Source organism: Phaenicophaeus curvirostris, chromosome Z (genome assembly GCF_032191515.1).
Source record: "Phaenicophaeus curvirostris isolate KB17595 chromosome Z, BPBGC_Pcur_1.0, whole genome shotgun sequence".
Lineage (NCBI taxonomy): Eukaryota > Metazoa > Chordata > Aves > Cuculiformes > Cuculidae > Phaenicophaeus > Phaenicophaeus curvirostris.
This window is the reverse complement of record NC_091431.1, coordinates 66,832,263-66,859,911: the sequence shown is the minus strand read 5'-3', so window position 1 is coordinate 66,859,911 and position 27,649 is coordinate 66,832,263. Positions and strand designations below refer to the sequence as shown.

The following is a 27,649-nucleotide window of genomic DNA, read 5'->3' as shown; positions in this document are numbered from 1 at the left end:
CCCTGGTGGAGCTTGAGGCCATTCCCTCTTGTCCTGTCCCCTGTCCCTTGGGAGAAGAGGCCAGCACCCTCCTCTCCACAACCTCCTTTCAGGTAGTTGTAGAGAGCAATGAGGTCTCCCCTCAGCCTCCTCTTCTCCAGGCTAAACAACCCCAGCTCTCTCAGCCGCTCCCCATAAGGCCTGTTCTCCAGGCCCTTCACCAGCTTTGTTGCTCTTCTCTGGACTCGCTCCAGAGCCTCAATGTCCTTGGGTGAGGGGCCCAGAACTGAACACAAGATTCGAGGAGCAGTCTCACCAGTGCCGAGTACAGAGGGAGAATAACTTCCCTGGACCTGCTGGTCACGCCATTTCTGATCCAAGCCAAGATGCCATTGGCCTTCTTGGCCACCTGGGCCACTGCTGGCTCCTGTTCAGTCGCTGTCAACCAACACCCCCAGGTCCCTCTCCTCCAGGCAGCTTTCTAGACAGACTTCTCCTAGTCTGTAGCTGCACAGGGTTGTTGTGCCCCAAGTGCAGGATCCGGCATTTGGCCTTGTTAAACCTCATCCTATTGGTCTTAGCCATCGGTCCAGCCTGTTCAGATCCCTTTGGAGCCTCCCTACCCTCCAGCAGATCGACGCTTCCACCCAGCTTCATGTCATCTGCAAACTTGCTAAGGGTGCACTCAATACCTTTATCCAGGTCATTGATAAAGGCATTGAAGAGACTATAAAGAACAGCACGAGCTCCCAGCAACGACACTGACACACCAAACCAAACACAGAGTCTGGCTGCCTTACTGGGATAATTCAGATTGGGGTGAAACCAGGGCCCCTTGTTTGGAAGTGGCATTACTGAACTGATCACCGGCTGCAGTGCTCACATCCAGGGCTGACACTTCAGTGGAGGTGATTGATAGAAAATGCACACTAAGTCTTTAAAGAGCAAATAGTTGATATAAGGCCTGGGAAACATGACTTCAAGGAGCTTTTTAGGCCCTCGCAAATAAATTAAGCTATAACTTGATCTCAGCCTAAAAGCACTGGCATGGAAAGGGATTTGTAATGGCAAAAGGCTCTCTAAATTAGCAGAAAAAGATATAATGGGATTTGGCAGCTGACCAAATTCAAACAGGGACTAGAGTACCCTTATTTAGTGTGGCACTATCTTGTCTGCATCCCTCAAACTCCTTCAGGTCAAAACATCTCATCTTCTATTGAAAGATGTGTGTAATCTCCGAGAGGAGTCATTAGTGTGATGAGTTTACTGACTGAGGCTACATGAACCATAACGGTTATTTCTGGGCTTAAAATCTATTAAATCTGCTTCTGCTTTCAATCTTCTTGAAATGATCGAGGATTGACAGGCAGCGTTATGAGGTGCTTGGAACTGACCAGGTGAGCATATTTAAAGAGATTAACAGAGTCCTGAACTCTTCAGTTCTCTTGATTCTGGTGTATTTATTAGCTCATGTGTTAAACAATCAAACTGTAAGTACTCAGAGACAACAAGATGTTATAATAACAGTGAGCATTGGTTGACATTAAATCTATGTTATTGCTTTTCTGCCACTGAAATAAGCCTAGTGGTAAAAGATACGCTTACTCCATATGCCTGGAGATCACATAAGCTTATTTCAGGTTGGAGCTTTCCCAGTTATCAGAAGGCACAGGGAAATAGTGCTCACTTTCTGATCCCTGCAGTGCCAGCTTTCAAAGACTCTCAGTCCACTTTACTCCTCTAGCTCGCTGTCTCAGGCTCCCACTCTCCATGGGTTTTCTCTAGTGCTTCCTGTTCAGAATTTGTCACTGAAAGACCTCCTTCATCTCTTTACCTCTCCAATACCAACACTCAGGCTGGTTTGTACAGCTCCATTGACTTCTGGATACCCTGGGAGGAAGGTGCTGGGGAGTTTGTCCTCCCTTATAGTGTGCCAGCATTCCCCAGGGGCTGAGAATTAACCCAGTGAGGCCTGGACTGCTCTGCACCAATACCAGCACTATAAGCAGGATCTGGTTAAGAGAACATTTGCTTGTAAGTCCTTTCTGCAATCAAAGCACAACAACAGAGCTGGAAAACTCATCCACCTTACGCTTGGTGGTGAAGAACATCCTGGGATTGCAGAGCCAGGGGCATGTTCAGGCTGTGAGGGATCATAGAATCATAGAATCATTAGGTTGGAAAAGACCTTAGAGATCGTCGACTCCAAGCGTACCTGTCTTTTCTCAAGCAACTCATCTACTTACCTTTTAAACATCTCTAGGGATGTTGACTCAATCACCCCCCTGGGCAGCTGTTCCAGTGCTTGATAACCCTCTCTGTGAAGAAATTTTTCCTAATGTCCAATCTAAACTTCCCCTTATGCAGCTTGACACCATTCCCTCTCGTCCTACAACTATCACTTGGGAGAAGAAACCAACACCCAACTCTTTGCCACCTCTTTTTAGGTAGTTGTAGACAGCAATAAGGTCTCCTCTAAGGCTCCCCTTCTTCAGGCTAAACAACCCCAGTTCCCTCATAAGATTTGTTTTCCTGCCCCTTCACCAGTTTTGTTGCTCTTCTCTGGATGTGCTCCAGGATCTCAGTGTCCTTTTTCTAGAGAGGGGTCCAAAACTGAACACAGGATTCAAAGTGCAGCTTCACCAGCTTCATCACTTCCCTCATCCTGCTGGCCACGCTGTTTCTGATACAAGCCAAGATGCTGTTGGTCTTCTTGGCCACCTGGGCACACTGCTGGCTCGTGTTCAGTCAGCTGTCAGCCAACATCCCCAGGTCCTTCTCTGCCAGGCAGCTTTTCCCCAAGGCTGTAGTTCTGCATGGGGTTGTTGTGTCCCAAGTGCAGGTCTCGGCACTTGGCCTTGCTAAACCTCATGCCATTGGTCTCAGCCCACTGATCCAGCCTGTTTAGATTCCTCTGCAGAGCCTCTCTGCCCTCAAGCAGATCAACACTTCCTCACAGCTTGTGTCATCTGCAAACTTGTTAAGGGTGCCTTCCATCCCCTCATCCAGGTGGTTGATAACAGGACTGGACCCAGCACCAAGCCCTGGGAACACCACTCATGACCAGATGTTGTGAGGTCTCTAGTCCAGTCTCCAGCAGACAAGGTTGCTCAGGGCTTGGGCTTATCTTGAAAATCTCCAAGGGTGGAGAACCCCAAGTCTCTCTGGAGGCCTGTTCCAATGGCTAACTGTCACTTTGGAGAAGAACATTCTTATGTCATGTTGAATCCTTCCCTGTTTCAGTTTATGGCTGCTGTACCACATTCTCCTGCTGTGTAACTCTGTCTGGGAGCCCATTTCTCTTCTTGACATCCTCTTCCTGGGTGCTGGCAGGTTCTGTTAGGTCACCCCAAACCATGTTTTCTCCAGGCTGAACAGGCCTGGAGAATGAAAACATTTTCACTGCCTATTTTTCATCACCAGGGACAGAAAGCAGAAGCACTGAGCCAGCACAGCTATCATCTCCTTATCTTATTTCCTTCCTCCCTAGAAAGCTCCTTTCCTTTCTTCCAGTGACTGAGGACATGGCACCACATTGCACTGGGGGTGGGAGGTGAGGGGGGTTCTCCTTTGCTTCGTTCTGCCTCCCAAAGCTTCTTTAATTCACACTCACCTAGTGTTTCTTAATTAGCACGTCCTGGCTTGGAGCTGCCTGCCTGTGTTGCAACCTTATGGAGAAAATCTGCTGATGGTTTATCCGTTGTATGACAGAAAATATGGAACACTTCGGCTTCTTACTAACCTGACAGCTACTCTTATGCTACAGCTTGTGCAAGGGATTGAGTGTGGTTTGCACCCTGAGCCTCTATTGCTGTCCTCATCTTCATCTGTCTGTCCTGAGGAAACTCTCTCCTGTGGTTATATACTTGCATTTCTTTATACTTTTTATGCCAATCCACACGACAAATGCATGGCTGAAGCAAGCCAGGAGGTTGGAAGGGGTACACTAAAAGTGAGAAGAGTAATGGGCTGAAAAATCACCCCAAAAGACCAGTTACCAGTGGGATAACAGGGGTGACATCTCAGTACTGACGAGATTCATTTGGGGGGTTGGTTGGTGTCATCACTGGCATTTCAAATTTCCCATTCATTCCTTGGATGACCTTGCCTTGGATGAGCAGAGACTCCACATATAAACTCTTGAGGAGGCCTGGTGGCACGCAGGGCCACAAGGACTTTAGAAGATTTTGTGTCAGATCTCCACATGACTTCAAAATATTGTAGAGATAGACTGAAATCAAGGAGGTGAATTCAGTGAAGACCTTCACAAAGTACGGAGAACATCTGCCAGCGCTGGTCTCAGCTGTGCCTGATCCTGCCTTGGTGCAGAGCCCAGACCAAGTTTCTCCTGTCCAAAGACTCAGAATTACATTAATGAGCCCAACAAGGCTGGTAATCCCGTGTCTGCAACATGGTGTGATTTCAGTGGGGCTGAGGTGAGAATTTAGCTCATATTTTGTTCCCCACATTAGCATCCAAGCCCTAGATGGTCACACAGGAAGCATTACATTTGTCTATGGTTAAATCAGGGGTTGCCAGAATAAATCAGGTCTGTTTCAGGTTCTCTGCTGCTCTCACTGGGTTTCTGGCTCATTAACAGGTAGGTTGCTGGGGAAGTTAAATGATGAACAATAACCATTCACAATGATCCAGGCTTCTTAGAGATTTTACAGGCTAGGGAGAGTCTGGCACTATTTTCTCATTTACCTTCTTCTCACCTTCAGAGCAATTGCAGCTCTCATTTAGGGATTTTATGCGTATTTATGGCAAATAGAGTGCTAATGAAAGTATAATTACTAGAATTAATTTTGGATGTAATTTTCTGAGCACAAGTGGCCCCTTCCTGTCTTTCTTTTGTTTTCTGCTTGGTAGCCAGCTGTGAAACATCTCTTTTCAGGATTATTCCTGATGCCAAGGCACTTGCGCAGTGCTGGGCATGCAGCAGTGCAGTGGGCTCATCCCCTGCTGGGCTGTGTTTCACCCAGCTCTCAAATGATGCTGAGCACTCCCCCGCAGTGACGGGGGAGAGCATGATCAGTAAAGTGCCTAGAGAAACCACCATGTCTTGGCATTTGTGGTGTCTGCATCTCACAGCATTTTGCACACAGGATCCACATTGTTAACTGTTTTGCAGGAGAAGGAGTGGGATATAGAAGGGTGAGGCGACATTATTTCTACAAAGCAATTGCTTCCACTATTTCTCATAGGTTACTATTGATGTGTCCTCTGTGCTGGTGGAGAAGAACATTTTTGCTTATCATCTTGATGACTCTCAAAAGCATCACTAGGTTCTTGCTCAGTCTTTATTAGTCCCTCCCAGATCTATAGCCTGGCAATAAATCTGGATTTCAGAGAGGTCCTCGCACCAGGACAATGTCAGGAGGATCCGTGCATGGCATCAGATCAGAATGAAAACAGGAGAGTCTGGGAAGAAATGAACCCTCCCCTCCCAAGATGATGATCTGACTTGGCTAGGGGAATCTGCAGTGAGAACTTGTGCCCAGATGTGGCAAAATTTCTATCATGCCCACCAAGGGGATAGATACCTCCTCCAAGGTCCTTCCAGGACAAAAGCTAGCTGCTTGCCTGACAGCATTGCCTCAGCCATTTCCCTCTATCCCAGCTCCAGAAACACAAAGGGCAGGGCGAGGATCAGGCTATGTTTGCTGGTGTGAGAAGCTCTCAGAAGGATGACAGGCTTTGTACCACTGCCAGTCTTTTAATGGACCGAATCTGTCCACTTAGTGTTAGGCATGAGCATCAGCTTTGGTTAACCTCTGCTAATAGGATCTGTCTAGTCCTTAGATATGGCAATTAATTGTCAGATAGCTTCCAGGTTGGGCACTGTCTCGCTGAATCTTTCAGCTACTGGTTGACTTTGTTTCGTCTTTGGTACTGATGGGACTTGATGTGCTATGGAGAGGTTACCTTGGGAAGATGCTTACCATAAAGACCTTAGTGACTTCTACGTTGTCTTCTTTCCATCCTGTCTTTATTTTGCAATACTGTGTTGCAAAGAAGCAGCATTAGTTTCAGCAGCCAGCTGAGCAGATGGGTTTAACTGCTCTGTGGCACTGAAATAATTACATTTTGGTACAACAGAGGCACAGCAGTGAACATGTAAAGTTAATTCAGGTGCAGCAACCTGGTCAGTGAGTCAAATCAAAGAGCAGTTTAGGGATGCCAACACTGGCCACTGTGACTGTGCTGTTGGCAGCATGGACAGTCGCTGGCGTTATGTCCCTCTGGTTTCCATAGAAGATGTTGGATTGGCTTTTACTGCAGCCAGTTCCTTCTTCAGACATGCATTAGCATCAGAGAGATTGATTACTGCTCGCATCTCTCTTCTGCTTCTCTTACAATTAAAACAGCAATATATGCATGAAGCAATTAGATTTTAGTAATGCTTTTCTAAACAGGATGTCAAGGAGCTTAGCACAAAGACTTGTGCTGGAGCCAGATCAGCATCTTAAGACTGGATTGTCATTAAAATTACAGTGTCCTGCCTAGATAGTACACCCAAACACAGGCTCTAGATCTGATTTTTAGTCAAGGTGCACCTCATCTTTGTCTGCAGACAAGACCTGGGAGACCCCGTGCTTCTGGCTGGCAGAGCCAGAGTGAGACACAGGTATTGACAGGTCACTGGCACATGTGGAATATGGGTCTGCTGATGGGACAGGAGCATCTCCAGCTCCAGCCCCATCACCAGCCCCATCACCATATGGCAGGGAGCTGATATTCAGGTCTCTCCTCGGTTGTTTCTCATTGAGCAGTTGTTGATTAGGTCAGAACAGATCTGCTGACCACAGGAATTGTCTCCGAGAAGGAAGCAAGGTGTTCTGTGGATGCCCATGCCCTAGAGAAGCATTACCTCCCAGTACATCACTGCTGTCTCCTGCCTTGTTTTGTCCTACCTGCTTCTGGCTATATGCAGTCCTTGGGCCAAGCGTTTGTACTTGAGACAGGATGAATCCTCTTCTTCTCTGTACAGATCTTATCCAGACCCTTGTGGGCTGTCCAGTGTTGTTTGGTCACTGTGGACATGAATGGGAAAGGTGTAACACAAGCCCACTGCATTCTGCATGGGCTCAGAAAGGAGGTGTCCCAACTGGCAGCGATGAGCATCCTCCACCAAGCAGCTACATGCCAAGCCTGTCTTCAGGAGAGGATTTATACCAGCAAATCTGCTAATGAGGAGTTCCCAGCGCAAAGGGGCATTGTGGTGCGTTGCAGCTGAGCCTTGTACAGACAAGGTTCCTTTGGGGCAGGAAGGGATTTCTCAGCTGCTCTAATGGGGTTGGATCCTAGGGACGAGCAATATCTCTATCTGCAGGATTTCCTGTGCTCGTCATGCATCCAGTTTCTCACTGACCTCTTTTAAGCCCTGATTTGCATGCTGCAGCATAACTGAGTTGTAGCTGATGCGATTTAGTGTGACGCTTCACATACTCCAGACCATTACAGCGTGGCTGTTTTCCAGGCCTGGAAGTGTTTGTGTGGCATTTACCATTTGCCTGGTTGTTTCCTGTGCAGCAGGTGGAGAGAAGTTGTGCAAATCATTTAATTTGTGGCAAATGGGAAACACCGTCTATAGTAAACAGGATGCACTTTAGTGAGGACAGAGGAAAAATCAGAGGAAAGGAAATGGAGATGGGAATAATCAACCAGTGAGGTGAACAGAAAAATATCTCACCTGCCAGCAGCGCCCTGCTACAGCAAAAGTGTTGTACTGGTGAGCACAGGTAAGAGAGGGGTGAGTAGGGCACATGAGCAGATCCTGCTGCACCATTTATCTGAGGCACTGAGGCCTCAGCTCCAGTTTGGGCTGCATGAGGACATGAGGAACAACAGAGCAGCAAGGACAATTTGGCCTGTTGAGAGGCTGGAAGCAGGGAGATGCAGAGATGCACGCCCCCAAAGAGGTCCTGGTCTGGCAGGATAAGGAAGGCAGCGCTCTGTGGTTATTTGGTGGCAGCAAAAGGCTTAGGGAAAGTTTTTCATTGGGTGTGAGGAGGACATGCTGGAAGCCATCTCCAGGAAATGGGTTGGCAGCATTGTCCCTGAGGGTTTTCAAAAGAAATGGCCATGCAGGTGATGCGAGTAGAGTGTGACAATCCACTGCTCAGGGCACATTGTGCTGGGCACCCCAAGGACTGGGTCAAGTGCTGGGCAAGCATCTGTCAGAAGCAATTTAAAAGTAGCTGCTCCCACCATGGATGAGGAGGGACGATTGCAATAACCCCTCCTAGCCCTGCTCCAGGTGACACAGTGATTTAAATGAAATGTACACATGGGAACGTGTTGTTAAGATGACACAATTGTTCACGTGGTTGAAATATCTAGTGCTATTTCTGGAGCATCCCTGAGTTCAAGTGCAGCCATGGAGAGCCAGAAAGAGGGAGGGAGCATGCGGCCTGACATTAAATTGCACATTGAGCTCTTTCACTAAGCAGAACAGTATCAGTTGTAATACATCTTCTGTGCCATTGGCATTTAATGTTATTAAATATGGGGCACCTGTGAGTGAAGAATTATTTTCACTTCTATTTATAGCAAAGCTCAGTTTCCAATGTACTTGTATTTATCCAGAGAGAAGAATATTCACATGCGCTTCTGTTGGTAGCAAGCAAGAATACATTTCCTATGCAAATATTTTATGAGCTGTATTAAAATATTGGCATGACAAGTTTTTAAATGGTGCCATGTTAAGAGAGAAACAACAGCTGGACTCTCTTAAGGCAATTAAAAGATGACTGCAAGGGATATATATGTATATATTAACAGGCCAGAGAAAGAGATATTGGAAAAATTGCAGCTTTTTAAAATATAGTGTTCATACAGGCGCGAATGATCTCTCTGGAGATGCTATGCTCTGTGAGAAAACAGTAGTACCAAAGTATTGCAGGAGATGAATATTCGTGTATATGGGTTGTTGGTTTTTTTGCTTTTATTAAACTCTAATCCATAACAGCTTATTGCACTGCCATGCAAAAACACTAAAGTAAAGCTGAGTTAAGGAGAAAATAAAAACGAGAGAGATGCTGAGTGACAGGGAAATGTTGCTGGGTGGCTGACGGTTCTACCTGTCAGCTGGCATCATGGGCTGCAGCTTAAGACTGCCGGGGTCTCTGCGCAATACAGCATATATCCTTGATTTTACCCCTTTGGGTGAGTTTGATGTACGTGCCTGTGGGTGCTCTGTCTACCTGAGCCTCTCACTGCAGGGCTGTCAGCTCTAGGGAGGAGGTGCTGCAGCTGCAGTTCCTTGTGGTAGGCACAAGAGCTGGGGAGGCCTGGCCATCTTTAGGGTTGCATTGAGGTTTGGTGTCTGGGTTTCATTTGAGCTGCAAGAATATTTGAAGTCAGGCTAGAAGCCAGGGTATTACCTGTCTGGTGGTTTGTATGGACAATGTCAAATAGACCCACTTCTCACGTCTTCCTCCCCACTCTCTCGGTCTGAGATCCCGCAGCTGAAACATCTGGTTCTAATGCCCACACCAGCCTTTCCAGCTGATGCCATTATAACAAGCAGCACATGGGCAGGCTGTGGGTAACAGCTTCCCGCTGAGCAATGCTAAGAGCTAATTAAAGTAATCCATCCCATCCAGGAAAGCCAGATGACACTGCAGAAAATCTGAATCCAGTAGGGTCTGGAACCAGGGTTTGAGGGCAGTGAGGGATGCACTGCCATTTCCCCAGAGAGGTGAAGGAAGGGGCATTCCATCCCTCTGTCCTTACCCAACACTGGTTTGCACCAACAGGACCCCCTTAGCTGTAGGCGAAAACTTTTGGGCTTTTTTTGCTCCCCTCCAGCCCTTCTACAAATGCTCTGTGGGTCAGGGAAGTGTAATTATCTTGCATACAGAGCACACAATGATTTCCCTCAGTACTTGGCACTAAATATGTGAACTGGTACGTTTGAAAATCTTTTCCATGGACCTTGTGAGGAGTTCATCACCTCACCAGGCTGCTCCATCCGAGGCCACTGCTATTGGCTTGTCTCAGCGACCAAGGGTAATGATGCCCAAAGGCAAAGCTGTTCTCCATCTCTCACATGCACTGCTCACAGTTAGGGTGCAGCCAAATCATCCCCACAGCTCAAAAAACCCCAGCATGACCTCCTGAAGGAGCAGAGAGACAGTTGCTGATGCTTCCTAATCACAGCATAAGTGCAGGGCAGAGTTAAGGATATTTTTCTTTTTGGCCTGTTTCAGACCACAGTGACTTTGGAGAACTTTAGAATTTATCCTTCATTTTAAATATATCTTGTCAGTGATATGTGAACTGAGGATCAACAACCATATCCCCATTTTGAATTCATATGGATATGGAAAATGCAGAAGACCAACTGTTGTAGATGGTGTTGGTGGATTTCTGTGGCTGCTACTGGGATAAATTCAGAAGGAGTGAACAACTCATTGTAATGTCCAGTTTAGAGACTCTGTGGGGACTGCCACGGCCCTTGTCTGTGCTCAGCTTGGCCTTGCTCACTGAAGTTTTCATGCATGGCTGCTAAATTTGGTCTTCTTATGGCTATATTTAGTCAGCTAAATTAGTGGTGTGTCAGAGATGTTGCTTGTGGCTCTGGAGCTAGCAAGAACAGGGAACATTCAGCATGGTTGGAAGCCAGATCACTTTGTGGTGGCCCAAGCAGAGGAGGCCGGTGCTAAGCCTTTCACCTTAGGTGAGCCTGGGTCTTGCGCGTGCACCCCACAGTGTTCACCAGCACCCTCCTCGTGCTCCCCTGCACCCAGCGAGGCTCAGGTCTGCGCTGCGGTCACTGAGAGATGGGTTTTGGAGTTTAGCAGCTTCCCATGCTTAGCCAGGGTATACAGCTGGATCAGTCCAGCTCGCAAGCACTGTCAGAGGGCACCATCAATGCTTCATTAAATCCTGTTAGCACAACTCTGCCACAACATACTTCAGAGGCTTGCTGCTTAGTTATCTCCTGAGCTCCTTGCTGAGGGTCAGTAGAGATCACACCGTGCCGCTGATTAGCACAAAAACAAAAGCCAAGCTTCTCCATTGCTTTGCCAGAGGCTGCCAAAACCCATGGAGAAGGAACTGGCTACTCATGTGTGCACATCTTTTGCTTGGCACACTGTGAGGGGCGTGAACAAGGCTGTGGGGTCCCTGCTGGCCGCTGGCAGAGCAGGGGTGGAGCTGTGGTGATGACTGTCCTCCCTTATGGCCATGGATGAAGGTTTGAGTTTGTTGTGAGCTCTCTGCTGCCACAGAGCCCATCCTTTCCATCATTCATGGGTGCTCTTACGCTAGCCAGCCCTGTCGTGTGCTGCAGGCAGGTACTTGCCATTTAGATATAGGTGACCTCAGCCCACATTCCCTGAGTGTCACCTGGTTCCCTCTGGTTTATTCCCAGTGCTACTCCATTCCAGGCCTGACCAAGTTTTGTTTGCATCTCCTTCCTGTTGAGTATTACTGACCTTTGCTCTGATGCTGTGTTGTGCCTTTGCTGGGTCCAGTGGCTTCACTAGGGACTTCCAACAAGCAAGGGCAGGTCACCTGGGGCAACGAGACCTGCCTGCCCTGCCGTGGCTTGGCATGGTCCAGTGCAGATGCTAGCAGAGATCTCTGAGTCAAATATGTGAGGTGCTTGCTCTGAACAGCACAGGTTTTAGCTGAAGTTGGAGGGATGAGCATCTTTGGGGTCAATGATCCTGTGTGGTTGCTGATACCTCACTGACCCAGCTGTCTCCTGGGTTTTTCTGCCCATTTCATTCTTTGCAAGCAAGACATTTCCTGCATCATTTATTTCCAAACAGTAGCAAAGTAAGCCTAAATCCTTATCTCCAGTCTGTCACCTAATCTTTCCGCAGGCCAGGAGCAACGCTGTCAAATCAGGCTGTGAGTGTGACTTAAGGCTCTCCAGAGCTGATGAGCGTGTTGCTGGTCTATGTAAATGGACTTCTTGAGCCCAAAAGTGGTCCAGGCACAGACATCATACCCAGCTCAGCCTAACTCCAGCTTCACCTGCTATGTAACAGTGTTGGGTTGCAATAAAACCAAGACACAGCAGGTTTTGGAAGGCTTCAGCGCTGCAGGTTGTATCACACCCCCACCACTGTATGTTTGGTTGGTGGCCCAGGGAGCCCATGAGGAAAATTTTCCTGTGTTCATGAAGAAGTTTGGGCTTCCTTGGTCTTCCCAAGGGAAATGCTGTAGAGATGTCTTTTCTTTACTTTCACTAACTGAATTTGCTGGACACGTTACTGGTGTGTTTTGCTAGGGGAGAAGCTCTTACCCTGGAGGTGCCACCTTGACCTACCCCTGGGCAGGAAGAACAAGAGTAAATATTCTCCAGATGTGATATTATCTCTGAAGTCCTAGCAGGCTGTGCGCCCCTTTCCACTGAAGATAATAAAGATGGGAATTTGGGGTAGCCCTTTCTGTGGCCTCCTGGAGCTTCTCACTCCCTACAAAATCAGTCTGTAAAAGCTTAAACCCCTTCTGCATGGGAAGCTGGTGTCCTAGGTCACTGGGCTGCTTTGTAAAGCGGCCAGATCGTGTCCCAACATGGCTGTGCCCAGAAACCCCACGCTGTTAGGAACAGCAGCGACTGGGACTGTCAGTGTCGTGACAGCGGCAGGATAGAGCCCTTGGCCAGGGCTTAGCAGGGGGAAGGGGCCCCTCTGCTCCTGGGGAATTTATGGGGACTTTTCTGTCTGTGTTCATGCCAGCATGGTTCACTTCCTCACTACTTTAAAATATAAACATGTTTTGCTTTGTTTAATCGAAACCTTACAGCAGATGTTTTATGGTTATTTCACCAGTGGGAGGAAAAAAAAGATCCTGAAAAGTGCTAGCATCATGGCTTTAATGGGAGAGTTTTATTAACTCGGCGGTTTACTGTTCAGCAAGGGAAGGAAGGCATCAGCCAAGATGCAGGGAATCCAGTTTAAATGACTCCCCTATCCTGGATGTACAGTTCAGTACGGGCCGGTGTAGGGAATGTCCCAGTGCGAGGGATCTGGGGGTCTTCAAATACCCAGTCCTTGTCTTTGTCCTCATCCTGCCCTCTCCCCTGGGGCTGCACCTCAGTCATCTTCTACCTTCTACTTTGCTTCCAGTGTCAGTACCAACCTTTGGAGCTGAGAGGGCCACCATGGGTCCTGCAGCTGTTGTGCCTGCACTGCTGACAGGGCCAGGGTCCCCCTGCCTCAGTTTTCCTGCCTGGAGAGCCAGAGCAGAGCACAGGCGTAAGGCAAAGGGACCGCTAGGGAACTGGGGGACTTGGTGACAAACACAGCAGCATGGGAACGTGTAGAGGGTCTCCTCCCCATCACAGCTCCCAGGGGCCATGCCTTGTCAGCGAGCAGAGTCCTGTCCCACGCAGAGCCTTTTCTGTCCCACCATGAGCTTTCCTGACACATCCCTTATCACCATTTCAGCCAAGAGCATTTTGCTCTCCTGCTGAGAACTGTTAACAATAAAATCAATGCAAACACTGCTGTGAGCAGCTCTGGTACCCGTTTGATGAGCTCCTCAGGGACAGACTTCCCATGTACACTCAGCTGTGCATCTGTCAGCTCCACGGGGTTGGGGGGGGATGCTCGGCCCGGCTCCCTCTCAGCTCCTGATGAGCCCCATGCGTGCCCTGTAAGCAGGGATGCGGGTGGAGGGTGGGCTCAACTACATGCTGGGGGGGCAGAGCCCTGTGAGTGCCCTTTCCGCACCTGACTGTGGCATACGCTGTGTTCTGTGTGCTGGGAGAGAAAGCCCAGGGGCAGCTGCCCACAGAGGTGGTGTTTCCCCACAGCCCACACACTCTGGGAAACTGCAACAGTTCTGCTTCAAAAAAGGGCTGCTCCTTGAAGACCTGGTGCAGGGAAAGCCCCTGGATTTGTAGGAAGCTGCTGCATGCATCCAAGCGGATGCAGCAGTGCCATGGTGGCTTTGTCAACCAGCCTGCAGCGGCCTGACCAGCTCACATGCACAGCTGCCCCAGGAAGAGCATGTGGAAGAATAAAGGGGAACTTTCTGTGCCAGTGCCTCCAAAAGGACATTATAATTTTCCTTCCCTGTGTCGTCCCACTTGCTTGGTTATGTGGCGTTAAATTAGGGCTGTAGTTCGGTTACGGCTCATTACAGGTTTGTGCGTGGCTTTGTTGCAGCTTGCTCAGAAGCAAGCAAAAGAGCTGAGCCAGTGCAAAAGTTGAGGTTTTCGGGACAGCTACATGACTAGGAGCTGAGCCTTGCCTAGAGCTGGTGACTTCAGTAAGGCTCAGACAATTCCAATGGACCTGGTGTTACTTTCTGGAGGGCATGAGGCAAGGACCCTCTCTGATCTGACCAGTGAGAAGAATGAAGGGCCTGGGGTGGAGGGAGATTGATGGGGGATGGCTTCAGCATCTCCTTTTCCCAGATGAGCAAAGCAGTTGCGTCTTTAGTCTGTCCCAAGGATCTGTGTATGTTGTTGTGTGTGACGCAGGGTGCCAAAGAGAGTGTTTTGAACGCCGTAAGACAGCAAAGCAGCTTTTCTGTGGAAATAGCTAAGTCCCGAAATACCCTGAGCAGCTGTGTTTATCCCAGCGCTCTCATTCAGAGGGATGCTCGGCTGTGACGTGGGCCGTTAGTTCAAACATTGTTCCCAGCACCCAGACCAGAGCCACAAAGGGCGTTGCTCACTTAGTGTTGTTAATACGAATCAGTGCTGTCCTAACATGCAATAGATGGACTTGGTAAATAAAAACAACCCTGGCTCATCATAGCACTCAAGTGAGGAGCGGGGCTGTGTTCTTGAGAGTAGATGGCTTTCCAAATGTCCCCATTCCTGCCTCCCCCCAGGCTTCTTTCACCCCAGCCATGCCCTCCAGCAGCCTAGGAAACCTCTGTTCTGTTACACTTGTGCAGGGCTGGGACGAGGGAGCAGTGCAGGGATCCCCTGAGGACTTCTTTCCCAGGGATCATCACCTTCAGCAATGGCCAAATTTGCTAGGGAAGTGTAGTGAGATCCCTGCAGCCCTACAACTTCCTTTTTGTTATGTCCATCATTTCTTTCCAGCGCTGAAGGAAAGGTGTATGTTTCTAATTGCCACACATGGGGCCATTGCAGAAGCTGGTACAGTGGAAAGAGAATTGATCTTTACTAAGTAGGGATAGAAGAAAGCAAGTGGCCTTCTCACTCAGATGCTGTGCACTGCTCCCTTTGCCTCCAGAGAGCATCTTTATGCAGAGGCGACACTTCAGGGAGGCTGGGAAGAGCCAGCACAGCAGTTTTCCATGGGCTGCCTCCAAGCCCCATTGGTGATGTTCCCCTCTTGTGTGCCAATGTGTTGGAGATCTTCTGTTGGAGACCTCTTCCTGAGTGTGCCTGACAGACTGGGTGCCAGCCCTCACGCTCACCCATGCTTGGCATCTGCTCTCTGAGGAACTGCGAGCCACCCAGGCACAGAGGAATTTCCCAGACCAGGAGCAGGGACTGCCCCCCTAGATCCAGAGGCAAGGCTGGCAAAGGGGAAGGCTGTGAGTGGAAGGCATCACTGAACAATGGGATGTGGTGGCTGGGTGGATGTTGTTTCAGAAGAACTCTGCAGGATAGATGCTCAGCTGCTGGAGGGCTTGCTGGGCTGAAGACGAGTTGGGAAATTCTTCTGCTGTGGGTGCAGGTGCTGTATCTGGAGAGCCTAAACCCCATTATCACCTTCCCGAAGTTCCAAGCTCTCTTGAGAGCAACACACTGCAGCCCCACAGTGGGGAAGGAACATGTTCCGCCTGAAGCTTTGAGCAGCACCAGTACCCTTAGCAGGGACATTGTCTCCCACCAGGCCTAGAATCATAGAATCATAGAATCATAGAATCACAAGGTTGGAAAAGACCCACTGGATCGTCGAGTCCAACCATTCCTATCAAACACTAAACCATGACCCTTAGCACCTCGTCCACCCGTGTCTTAAACACCTCCTGGGAAGGTGAATCAACCACCTCCCTGGGCAGCCTGTTCCAGTGCCCAATGACCCTTTCCGTGAAAATTTTTGTCCTAATGTCCAGCCTAAACCTCCCCTAGTGGAGCTTGAGGCCATTCCCTCTTGTCCTGTCCCCTGTCACTTGGGAGAAGAGGCCAGCTCCCTCCTCTCCACAACCTCCTTTCAGGTAGTTGTAGAGAGCAATGAGGTCTCCCCTCAGCCTCCTCTTCTCCAGGCTAAACACCCCCAGCTCTCTCAGCCATTCCTCATAAGGCCTGTTCTCCAGCCCCTTCACCATCTTCGTTGCTCTTCTCTGGACTCGCTCCAGAGCCTCAACATCCTTCTTGTGGTGAGGGGCCCAGAACTGAACACAGGATTCGAGGAGTGGTCTCACCTCCCAAGCAAGAAAGGATTGAACTGGGCAGGCTAGGAATCAAGCCCCCGAGAGGACTGGAAGAGGGGCTGAGGGAGCGGTGGGAAGGGCTTGTCCTCGCTGCCCACACTGGTGTGTGTGCTGTGATGGCGCAGCTGCACACAGTGAGGCACAGGGACAGGCTGTGCCACAGGACATTCAAGCTGTGCCTAAGGGCAAGAGAGACTCAGTGATAAGCTAACAGCCCACCTGGGACTCGCTTTGCACCCCCAGGCTCGGGACTCTCGGTACCCACCTGCCCTCCCAGGAAACAGATTCAGGTGCCATAGGGGACGTCCCTGCTCCTGTGTCTGCCTCTCCCCAGGAGCGCTGGCATGGAGTGGGTATGGTGGGACTGTTTTGAGGAGGACAGCTGCATTGCTGTGACTGCCCTGGGAGTCGTGCATGCCTGGCACCTCCCCAGGGTGTGTGGGGAAAAGCTGGAGGGCTTAGGGAGTGGTCTAATCCCACGTGGCTGGGAATGGCTGGGGGAAGAGAGGGAATAGACAGATTGTGTCACTGTGGATCAGCAGATCCACTACCATCTCCACTTAAACCCTGCCTTACCACTCTCCATCACCCCATGGGGGCTTTTACATATCTCGTGGCACCTTGGGCTTCAAATACAGGGACAGGCAGATGCATTGCCCTGTGGAGAGGGTGGCAACAGCAGACCCATCCCCATTCTCATGGTTCTCCCTGCTCACAGCTCTCCCTCTCTTGTTCTCTTCGCAGGAGAAGAAAGGCCAGAAGGTTAAGAAGGGTCCTGAGGTGGAAATTGCAAAGCTGGAAAAGCTGCTTAACCTGGTAAGAGAGCCAGAGGGCAAGGCAGAGGAGTGAGCATGGGGGAACGATGGCTTTGCCAGGGGCTGCCAGCTGAACAAGCCTGGCTTTGATTGGTGGCTGCTTGGCATGCAAGGCACGGGCCCCATGCCGCCTGCTCTTTGCATAGCGCGAACACTTTGCTTCCATGCCTGGACAAATAAATGGAATTGTTGGGAGAGCTGTGGCGTGCTGTCATCTCTGGGGTCAGGCAGTCCCTCATAGCCACACGGCCCTCAGCTCTTCCCAGCCCTCCGCTGGGCTTTATTGGGCTTGCAGTGGGTGAGACCTCCGTGGACAGCAGGTGAGGGCTGGTCCTGCCAGCCCTAGGGAAACCTCAGGGCTGCAGCCCGATGACAGCCAGTCCCACCACAAGTGACTAGAGAGACTGACCACTGAGCTGCGGCCCCACAGCATTTGTGGGGTCAGTCACACACAGACCCCTGGATTCTGGGGTGGCTGCCTAAGCCAGAGGGTGCCTGAGGACCTGGTGTGGCCACTGCAGCTGTGGGAGAGGGATGTGCCACCACTGCAAACAGGGTATCACAGCAGCTGCCAGCCCCCAGCTTCTGGAAGCTCCATAACTCCCCTTCCCCACGGCTGCCTCTACCCAGCTGGCGGCTGCAGAATGGCTGGGCGCTGGGGTTTGCAGAGCCTTGCCACCACTCTTGCGCGTTACAGCAGAGGGATTAGCTGCTACGTGTCTGCAGTGGCAGCAGGAGCAGCGGTAGCCTCGCTGCATGCTGATGAGCAGCAACGAGCTGTCACCGCTGGAGCCTTGTGCACAGCTGCCAGGACTGAGGACCAGAGGCGCTTCTTCCACCAGGCAAGGGTAGTGGCAGGTTTCCTCCATCCGTTCACCTGCCACGTGTCCCCCAAAAGCATTCCTCTAACTTAAGGCTGTGGCTTGGAAGCTCTCAGGTGCCTCTGGCACTGGGGCTGGGGGCTGCTCCCTGCTGACATGCCCCTGGCCCAGGTTGGGGGTCACGCTGTGGTCATGAAATACCCAGCCAGATTTCTCACCCAGCATTTAAAAGCCACAGAAGGCTACAGACATGAGCCTTTACCCTCTACCGTCACCCAGCAAACGACCCACAATCCTGCAGGAACATTAGCCACCAGCCCTGGGACAGCCACTCCTCAGCCCTGTGGGACAGGATGGGCAGGACACGCCATCTCCCTCAAATTTTCCAGGCGCTGGGCAGAGCTCAGAGACGCTACCTGGGTCCTACAGTTGGTTTATTAGCCTAGTAAAAACACCACTGCAAAGGGATGTGTTAGCTACACCTGACATGGGGAGGAACCACAGGCTCTACCAAGTCTGGTCAAGCCAGCACAGGGTCCCTGGCTGGTGTCCTCCCGGCACAGCCCCCTGCCCTGTCCCCTTATTGCACTGGCTGTGCCAGCAGGGACCTCAGCTATTGCTTGGCTCTCGGATGGGCAGGGCAGAGCCCTTCAAAACCCACAACACCAGCAGGCAGACCTGGGGAGGGCAGCTGCCAGGCCTGGGGACAAGCCAGCCCACCCGCATCCTGCCCTGCAGAGTCACTGTTGTGGCTGGAAGACCCTTCAGTGATGTTTGGTCAGGCACCTTCATCGATCCTTGTGTCTCCCACCTCTCCAACATAAAAGACATCCCAGGCTGCTCTCTGCAGGATTGGGGATGCTGACAAGGACACGTCTGCTGCCCACGGGCAGGTCAAACCTTGCTGGCTGGTCTCAGCTGGGAGCAGGCAGCAGGGCAGGCAGGAACACGCGCCCGGCGAGGAGGAGGCCCGTTTGCTTGGCAGTGTTGGTTCTAATGCCAGAGGGGATTGACAGACAGACCGGGAATGAACAGACAGACCATGCAGACCCTCTCTTGGCTCATTAAACCGGCTGCTGGGACAGACGGGTGCCAAATGCTCCCCTGAGACTGGGGGCACACGGCACCCCAGAGCTATCCCCAAAGACACCCGAACCGGTAACAGCCCATTCTGCTGGTGGGGCCTGTGTGGGGACAGGCAGGTGTGCCAGCCCCGACGCCTCCCCTCTCCGAGCCCCCGGCTGGCCCCGCTCAGGTCTGCGATGCCACGGTCACTGGCCCAGGCCACAAGTGCCAGGGAGGAGCCCATGGACTGTCCCCGAACACGGACCGCACTCGAGGGCAGGGCTCCTGCTGCAGTCGCTGGCTGCTGGGACAGGCAAGATTTTCCCCGTAGCACGTGCCTGGCTGCTGTCTCTCCATCTCCACAGTCACTGTGGGCATCCACAGGGCCTTCACACACCAAAACCACGTCATGGCTCTTGTGAGCGGCTCAGTATTGCCTCTGCTTTCATTGTGCCCTGGCCAGCACTCCGTCCCAGCGTGGGCATCTAGGCTGCCACAACTCCTTCAGCACAGCTGGGAACCCACGTCCCCAAGCAGCTCAGGGCTGTAGCAGGTACTTCTCTTCGTTCCTTGCCTCATCGGCATCGGAAGCCGGGCTCTTCTTGGGGCACGAGGGGGTCCTGCAGGCCTTGCAGAGGATGAGGAAGAGAATGATGATGAGCAACGCAATGACACAGTTAAAAGAAATCGCCACGATCGCTGCGGTGGAGAGAGCAGCCCCCATTGCCACCGTCCCGCAGGAGAAAGCAGGGCCCGCAGCTTGGCCCAAGGCTTGGGGTGCCAGCGCAGCAATCGAGCACGTGGCCTCCACCCACCGGCATTGACGGGGGCAGCAGGGACGGCGGCAGCGCGGGTGCTGGGACGGGGCTGAGGCCGGTGGGCAGCCGGACAGCAGTGCCCCGTCACAGTTTGTCCGCTCGCAATTATGTCCTGGGTTTCACTGTGGTGCTGGGAAGGATGGATGAGAGCTTCCTCTTGGCTTCCCCTCTTCTGTCAGGGCAGTGCAGACACGGGGACTTGTCTGCTCCATCCTGCGCCTGGAAAGGAGAATCATAGAATCATGGAACGGGCTGGGTTGGAAGGCACCTTACAGCCCATCCAGTTCCAACACCTCTCACTGGATCAGGGGGATCAAAGCCCCGTCCAGCCTGGCCTTGAACACCTCCAGGGATGGGGCATCCACAGCGCCCCTGGGCAACCTGTGCCAGTGCCTCACCACCCTCACCGGGAAGAATTTCTTCCCAACATCTAATCTAAATCTTCCCCCTTCCACTTTAAAGCCATTTAAAGCCCCCGTCCCCGCCGGCAGTAGGGTCAGGCTGCCCGAGTCCCTCCGGTGCAGCCGGCAGCGACCCCCGGGCTCGGGGGGCTCCGCTGGAGCCGGGGGGGCTGCAGCAGCTCCCAGGGCAGCCCCGCTCCGGGGGCACCGACCCCGCACCCCAAACCCGCGGTGCCCCCGTCCCCGCGGCTGCTGCCGAGAGACCCATCGCCGAACCCCCTTCCCCGGGGCGCCCCGGCTGACCTCACCTCTGCTCTCGCCCCTCTCCCTGCTCCTCCGGCTTTTCCACAGACCCGACGCCACGGAGACCCGAGCGGAGCGGAGCGGAGCGGGGCCCCGGTGCCGGCGGGGAGCGCGGTGCGGGTCCCGGTCCCAGCGCGGGGCAGAGTCCCGGTGCGGGTCCCGGAGCCGCCGGAGCCGCCGCCCGCTCTGCTCGCTCTCCCCGCCCCGTTGGCCGAGAGCGAACCGGGACCCGCCCCCCGCGCCGCCCACGTGAGCTGCGGCCGCACCGAGGGACCCCGAGCTCCCCGAGCTCCCCCCGCAGCCGCCCCGGGTCACCCCCGACGCCCCCCGGAGCCCCCTGCCCGCCCCGCCGGCCCTGGCACCCCTGACACCCCTTCCCCTGCCACCCCTGTCAGACCTGCCATCCCTGTTATCTCTGTCATCCCTGCCATCCCTGCTACCCCTGCCATCCCTGCCATCCCTTCCCTACCATCCTTCCCCTGCCATCCCTTCCCTGCTATCCCTTCCCCGCTATCCCTTCCCCTACCAAACCTGCCATCCCTTCCCCTGCCACCCCTGCCATCCCTTCCCCTGCCATCCCTTCCCCTGCCACACCTGACAACCCTGACACCCTGCCATCCCTTCCCCCCCATCCCTTCCCTGCCATCCCTTCCCCTGCCATCCCTGCCACCCCTTCCCTGCCATCCCTGCCCCTGCCATCTATCCACTGCCACCCCTGGCTCTGCCCGCTCCTGCTTGGCTCTCCCAGCAGGTCCCTTCTGGGACACGGGGTCAGGCAGGGGTGGGCACAGGCACCATCGCAGCCTGGGGACAAGCACGGGGACAGGCGTTTAGGGACACTCAGTACCCCAGGGATGTGAGCAGCGGCAGCCCCATAGGTGCAGCTGGCTCCTCCCTGTTCCATGCAGTGGGGAAACTGAGGCATGGGACAGCCCGTCCCTAGGGGCTGCTAATCCATAACTGCCAGCCTGCAAACGGGGACGGAAGCCAGGGATGCTCTGGTGTGGGGTGTCACTCTGGAGTGGGGATGCTCCTGGCAAAGAATACAGCCTGGGAGGACTCAGGGGGCTCTTCCCACTGCTGGGGGGTTCCTGAAGAACCCCAGGGGCTGCTGGGGGGCTCATGGATGCAATGGGTGCCCTCTCCCTCTCCAGCGCTGCTGGATGCCGCACCAGGGAAAGCCACCGCAGCCAGCTGAGGGCAACTTTGGGGCGGTGGAACAAAAATAAAACCGCTTTGCAGCTTTGATGAGGCGGCATTAAAGGCAGCACCGCCACCAGGGAGGATTACCCGGCTGCTTGAGGATCCGTCTCTCCACTGAGAGGGTGTTTTCAACAATAAACAAACACAAACACATCGCTTGTTGCAATGTGTGATCAGACGCTGGAGCATCTTTCCTTGGCATTTATTGCTAATCTGCTAATGAGTCAAGAAAAGCAGTCGCCTCAGCTGTGAGGGAGAAGCAGGTGGGAACAGCTCCAAGATAAATCAGCTTAGCTCTGCCCCATCTCCAGGTTTCACCTGCTCTGCCCCCGCAGAGCGCTCTGCGTGTTTCTCTGAGCACCTTCATAGCTCCAGGGACAGAGCGTGACTGTGACCGACACCATCCGGAAAAGGGATGGGGAGGGAAGGGCAGTCCTGGCTCATGCCGGCTGCTTGGCCAGTGAGAAAGCTTGTGCTGATTAAGTCTTGTTGGGAAAGCATCAGGTCACGCAGGTAACGCCTCTCCTGCTCCCAATTTAAGTAAAATTCCTTCTCTCAATGCTCCTGTTGCCTTGGCAAAGCAGCACACGGTCCAGCTGGAGCTCGCCAATGCAGCCAGTGACCTGGGAAGAAAAGGGGAAGAACAGGCAGTGCTCCGGACACAGTGTGAGCAGGGGTTGTGATGACAAGAGCTCAGCCTGTCACCAGGAGCCACACTTTCTTCCTGCCCAGCATGACCTTCCAGAGCTGCTCCAGAAGAGAAGCTACAGAGCAAGAAAAGATGCTCCATCCTCGGCAGCGTCTGGGCCGGGTATTTTTGAGATTGCAGTTCCAGTGGGTTCCAAAGAAAAAAGCAATCTTGACATCTCTTAAAGGTGAAGGCAGGAAGAAAGCCTTTCCGGTGCATCAGGGTGCATTAACAGTCCTGAGAGGAACAAATGCGGCGGAGCGAGTCCCCTCTTCCTCAAGGAGAGCTGTGAGAGCGGATATCCAGCCAGCCGTCGCAGCCCCACCACCAGCGCTTACAGGGTGACCTCCAGTGGGATGAGGAAGACATGACAAATTCCACATTTACAGGAAGAGGAAACTTTATTTTAAACCCATCTCTGTGCATTATAAAGGAGCAGAAAGAAGAAAGAAGAGGGTCCTCTGGAGCTTCCCACTACCACCCCAACCAGGCACTTGCACAGCTACAGGATTTCAGGCTGGCTACCACGGGAGTCGGCTCCTGCTGCTCTGGCATGGAGAGGCATAACCATCAACTCCACTGAGGTAAAAGGAGGACAGGAAGAGTGCCATGTGAACACAATTGAAGATCCCCATAGTTCTACATTCAAATCAACTGACAGGCTCAGCAGCACATCGACTGTCAGGCACAGAAGCGGCTGGCCCAGCCCTGTGTCCCATTGTCCCCTCACATGAGCTCCAGCAGCGCAGGTGGCAGCCAAGGGAATCCACACCAGGTCCCATGTGCCCTCAGTACTGCAGCAAGAGCCACCTCCACCTGCCACACCCGTCTATGCAGCCAAAACCCTGCAGCCAAAACCCTGCTCAGTGGGCAACTGAAACCCCACTCCATAGGCAACCAAAATCCCACTCCATGAGCAGCTAAAACCTTGCTCTGTAGGAAGCCAAAATCCCACTCCATAGGCAGCCGAAACCCTGCTCCCTCAGAGCTCATCAGCAAGACACCAAAAGTCCTTCCTCAAGCAGAGACAACTCCCATCTTCCCGGAACGGCATGCGAAGGAGTACAGCCTGGCAGCCTTTGACAAGGAAACTTGTCAAAACAGTTTCACACAGCTACAGTCGCATCCATTTTGGAACAGTTAACTTTTCCTGCCCTCCCCCAACAACTCTGCAAGCCCCTGTGTTCAGCAGCAGCTTTCCAGCTACAGCAGCTGGCTTGTTTCCATGACTCCCGCAAACTACAGCCAAACGCAGCGTCGGCACCTCAGGACTTGGCACAGGACTCCCCGGGGCCTCCTCCAGCGGACCGAGGCTGCTTTCCCATGCTGCCAGCTCCCCTGCCTCCACCCTGCTTCCTCTTCATCTGGCCCTGTGACTCTGCTTTCCGTGTCTCGGTCCAGAAAGCGTCAAAAGAACCCGGAGCCTGGTACCCCGGCTCCTGAGGATCAAGAGCATCTTTGCTGAGTAGGATGCAGATGGCAGGAATGTTTCTCTTCACGGTCAAGGCATCGAGGCCAGCCTCAGGCACGATGGGCTCCCAGGTCTCTTCAATCTGTCGGAAGAGCACTTTGGTGATCTGGTGCAGCTCCTTCAGCCTTCGCTTCATGATCTCCACACAGGTTATGGTCTTGCTGACGGCCTTTCCCGAGCCAGTGAAAAGGATCTGCCTCACTGAGTCCAGCTCCATCTTGCTAATGGCATAGCCCATCAGATTCCTGATTTTGCTCCCATCCTTCACTTTCATTTCGATAATACCAGGGGGCAGGTTGGTGAAGGGAAGAGGACAAGGTTTCTCCACAATTTTAGCCTTCTTATAGTTCTCCATTCTGCAGCGCTGAAAAGGAAAACACACCTGTTAATACAAACTCTCACCACAGTTAATACGAACTCTCCTCTAAAGGGCGCTTTGAACTATCAGAGGTGTGGATCCTGAAAAAAGCGCATCCAAAAGATTGGGAAGAATGCCCTGCTTGTGCTGAGAAGTCTCTCGTACCCGGTATTCCTCAGCACGCACCTACAGCTTGAACATGGTACAGGTGAGTCTGGGCCCCAGTGGGCAGGCGGTGAGAGGAACAGGGACAGTGGTGTGGGTACAAGTGGGATGGAGTGGAAAATACAGGCTCAGAGAAACACAGAGAACGGAAGGGTGAGCTGAGGTTACTGGGAATAGAAGCCAGTGGGATATCAACAATCACCACACCCCGTGAGCCAGAGACGTGCGCACGAGGAACCCAGGCAGAGCTCGCCTGCAGCAGCTCGCTCTGCTGCAGGAACACGGTCCTGGGGCTCTGAGTCTGGCCACCCCAGACAAAAGGCCAGGGATGAGGTAGTGGATGGAACAGTAGCGGATGCAGGGAAATCAGCAAGTGAGGGATTGCTGGCAGGAGACATGCGGCCAGCAAGAAGCAAGACAACAGAACGGCACATGATGAACAAAGCAGGAGCTCTCTGAGGGAGCCTGAAGGAGGACTAACGGCTCATCTTGCAGCTCCCCTCTCTGCCACGACAGGCTGCCTCTGCTTCACTTCCCTCACTGACATCTGTGTAGGACACTCGGTCCCAGAGGGTGGTGGAGTCCTGGAACAGGTTCCCCAGGGAAGCAGTCGTGATTTCACTCTGGTGACCAACGACAGGACCCAAGGGAATGGATGTGCCAGGGGAGGGTTAGGTTGGATATTGGGAAAAGGTTCTTGACCCAGAGGGTGGTGAAGCAAGGCTCCAAGCCTGACTATTCATGAAGCATTTGGACAATGCACTCCAGTACACAGCGCAAATGTTGGTGTCATCCTGTGCAGGGACAAGAGTTGGACTCAATAATCCTCACGGGTCCCTTAACTCAGGACATTCTATGGTTCCCCCCACCACAGAGCCGGAGTTCCCGGGCACGCAGCCGAAGGCTCTGCCGTCCACAGACTCCGCAGCACCATCTCACCCAGAGCTGCCCCTGGCATCCCATCCCCGAGAGAGGGCAGGGCTGCACCCCATCCCTCCCAGAGGCTCTGCCGCGTCCTGGGGCGGCAGAGGGGCTGGGGTCACGGCTGTGCAGGCAGCGGGGGGACTGGGGTCCCGGCTGTGGGGCTGCGATCGTGGTGGGGTGGTGGGCAGGGGAGGCTGGGGCCGTCGGGGAGGGGATGCTCCACAGGGAGCCTGGACTGTAGCTGCAGGATGGGGCTGGTGGAGAAGGGCAGCCCCAGGTCCCACTGCGGGGTGTGGGGAGGGAGGTGGGGCGCAGCTGCTGCGGGGATGGACAGGGGCTGGGGCTGCAGGGCTCTGGGGCAGGAGCTGTGGGGCTGGGCAAGGGCTGCGGGGCAGAGGATGGAAGCGAGGGCGGTAGCTGTGGGTCTGAGGCAGGGGGGCAGCGCCACATCCCACACTGCGAGGTGTGGGGACATGCGGAAAGTCTGGGGAGCTGCAGCCCCAGCACCCAGTGCGGGGAGCAGGCAGGCGCAGGATGTGTGGGACAGATGCGGGATTCACACAGGATGGGTAGGAAGGGTGCAGGATGCGCGGGATGGGCGTGGGATGGATGTGGGATGGGTGGGATGAAGGGGATGGATGCAGGACAGGGTCAGGATGCAGGATGGGTAGGAAGGGTGCAGGATGCATGGGATGGGTGCAGGATGCAGGGGATGGATATGGGATGGGATCAGGATGCAGGATGGGTAGGGTGGGTGAAGGATGCAAGGGATGGTTGTACCATGTGCGGGATGCATGGAATGGGTACAGGATGGGTGTGGGATGCACAGGATGAGTATGCCATGTGTGGGATGGGTGCGGGATGGACGTGGGATGCATGGGGGATGGACATGGGATGCAGGGGATGGATGTGGGATGGATGTGGGACAGGTAGGAAGGGTGCGGGGTGGATGCAAGATGCGTGGGATGAGTGTGCCATGGGCGGGACACAGGGAACGGGTGCGGGATGCAGGAGATGGATGCAGGATGGGGTCAGGATGCGGGGTGGGTAGGAAGGGTGCAGGGTGGCTGCAGGATGCATGTGATGGGTGCAGGATGCAGGGGGTGGATGCGGGACAGGGTCAGGATGTGGAATAGCAGGGATGGGTGCAGGATGGATGCAGGACGCACGAGATGGACGTCGTATGGATGTGGGATGGGTAGGAAGGGTGTGGAGTGGATGCAACATGTGTGGGATGGGTATGCCATGTGCGGGGTGCATGCGGGATGGATGCAGGATGGGGTCAGGATGTGAGGTGGGTGTGGGATGCACGTGATGGGTGCAGGATGCAGGAGATGGATGTGGGATGGGGTCAGGATGTGCGATAGGGGGGATGGGTGTGGGATGGATGCAGGACGCGCAAGATGGGTGTGGGATGGGTGTGAGATGGGTAGGAAAGGTACAGGGTGGATGTGGGATGCGTGGGATGCGTACGATGCATATGCCATGTGTGGGATGGGTGGGATGCGTGCGGGATGGATGGGGGAAGGGGTCAGGGTGTGGGATGGGCAGGAAGGGCGCGGGATGGAGGTGGGATGGGTAGAAAGGATGCAGGGTGTGTAGGAAGTGTGCAGGGTAGGTGTGGGATGCACGTGATGGGTGCGGGATGCAGTAGATGAATGCGGGATGGGTAGGAAAGGTGCGGGGTGGGTGTGGGATGCGCGGGATGGGTGCAGGATGGATGCAGGACGCGCGGGATGGGTGCAGGATGGATGCAGGACGCGCGGGATGGGTGCAGGACACGCGTGGGGTGGGTAGGAAGGGTGCAGGATGGATGCAGGACCCGTGGGATGGGTGCAGGACATGCGTGGGGTAGGTAGGAAGGGTGCAGGATGAGCGTGGGATGCACGTGATGGGTGCGGGATGCAGTAGATGAATGCAGGATGGGTAGGAAAGGTGCGGGGTGGGTGTGGGATGCGCGGGATGGGTGCAGGATGGATGCAGGACACGTGGGATGGGTGCAGGACACGCGTAGGGTGGGTAGGAAGGGTGCGGGGTGGGTGCGGGATGCCCGGGATACATGTGCCACGTGTGGGAAGGGTGGGATGGGCGCGGGGTGGATGCAGGACGGGGTGAGGGTGCGGGATAGGTAGGAAGGCCGCGGGGGGGGTGCTGAGGGAGGCGGGGGGCAGCAGGACCGCGGGCCGCGCTCCGCTCTCACCTGCGGGCGCCTCCGCACGAGGCGGCAGCCGGGAGGCGGCGGTGGCGCCGTGACGTCACGGGTGCGCCCCGGCGCCTCGGGTGACGTCACGGCGCGGCGCCGCGCGTCG

At 53.7% G+C, this 27,649-nt stretch overlaps 2 protein-coding genes across 2 annotated transcripts in view; one reads left to right on the top strand and one right to left on the bottom strand.

The window, feature by feature from the left end:
• The window catches only part of LOC138733584 (dynein axonemal intermediate chain 1-like), an 82,483-nt gene extending 65,136 nt beyond the window's left edge, over window positions 1-17,347 (top strand). Inside the window, exon 8 of the mRNA XM_069880947.1 lies at window positions 17,053-17,347. Coding sequence (XP_069737048.1) covers window positions 17,053-17,157 — 105 coding nt within the window. The 3' untranslated portion in view covers window positions 17,158-17,347. The remainder of the gene's footprint in view (window positions 1-17,052) is intronic.
• A 5,457-nt stretch (window positions 17,348-22,804) lies between these two features.
• On the bottom strand, window positions 22,805-27,589 carry RPP25L (ribonuclease P/MRP subunit p25 like). Its single transcript, XM_069879899.1, has 2 exons — window positions 27,541-27,589; window positions 22,805-24,257 (listed from the first exon to the last, which is right to left on the bottom strand). The coding sequence occupies exon 2, from the start codon at window positions 24,246-24,248 to the stop codon at window positions 23,688-23,690; it is 561 nt and encodes a 186-aa protein (XP_069736000.1). The 5' UTR covers window positions 24,249-24,257; window positions 27,541-27,589; the 3' UTR covers window positions 22,805-23,687.
• Between the last annotated feature and the right edge of the window lie 60 nt (window positions 27,590-27,649).

Bases quoted from the DNA above. Each gene is read 5' to 3' on its own strand.
- RPP25L (XM_069879899.1), bottom strand. From the start codon at position 24,248: ATGGAGAACTATAAGAAGGCTAAAATTGTGGAGAAACCTTGTCCTCTT.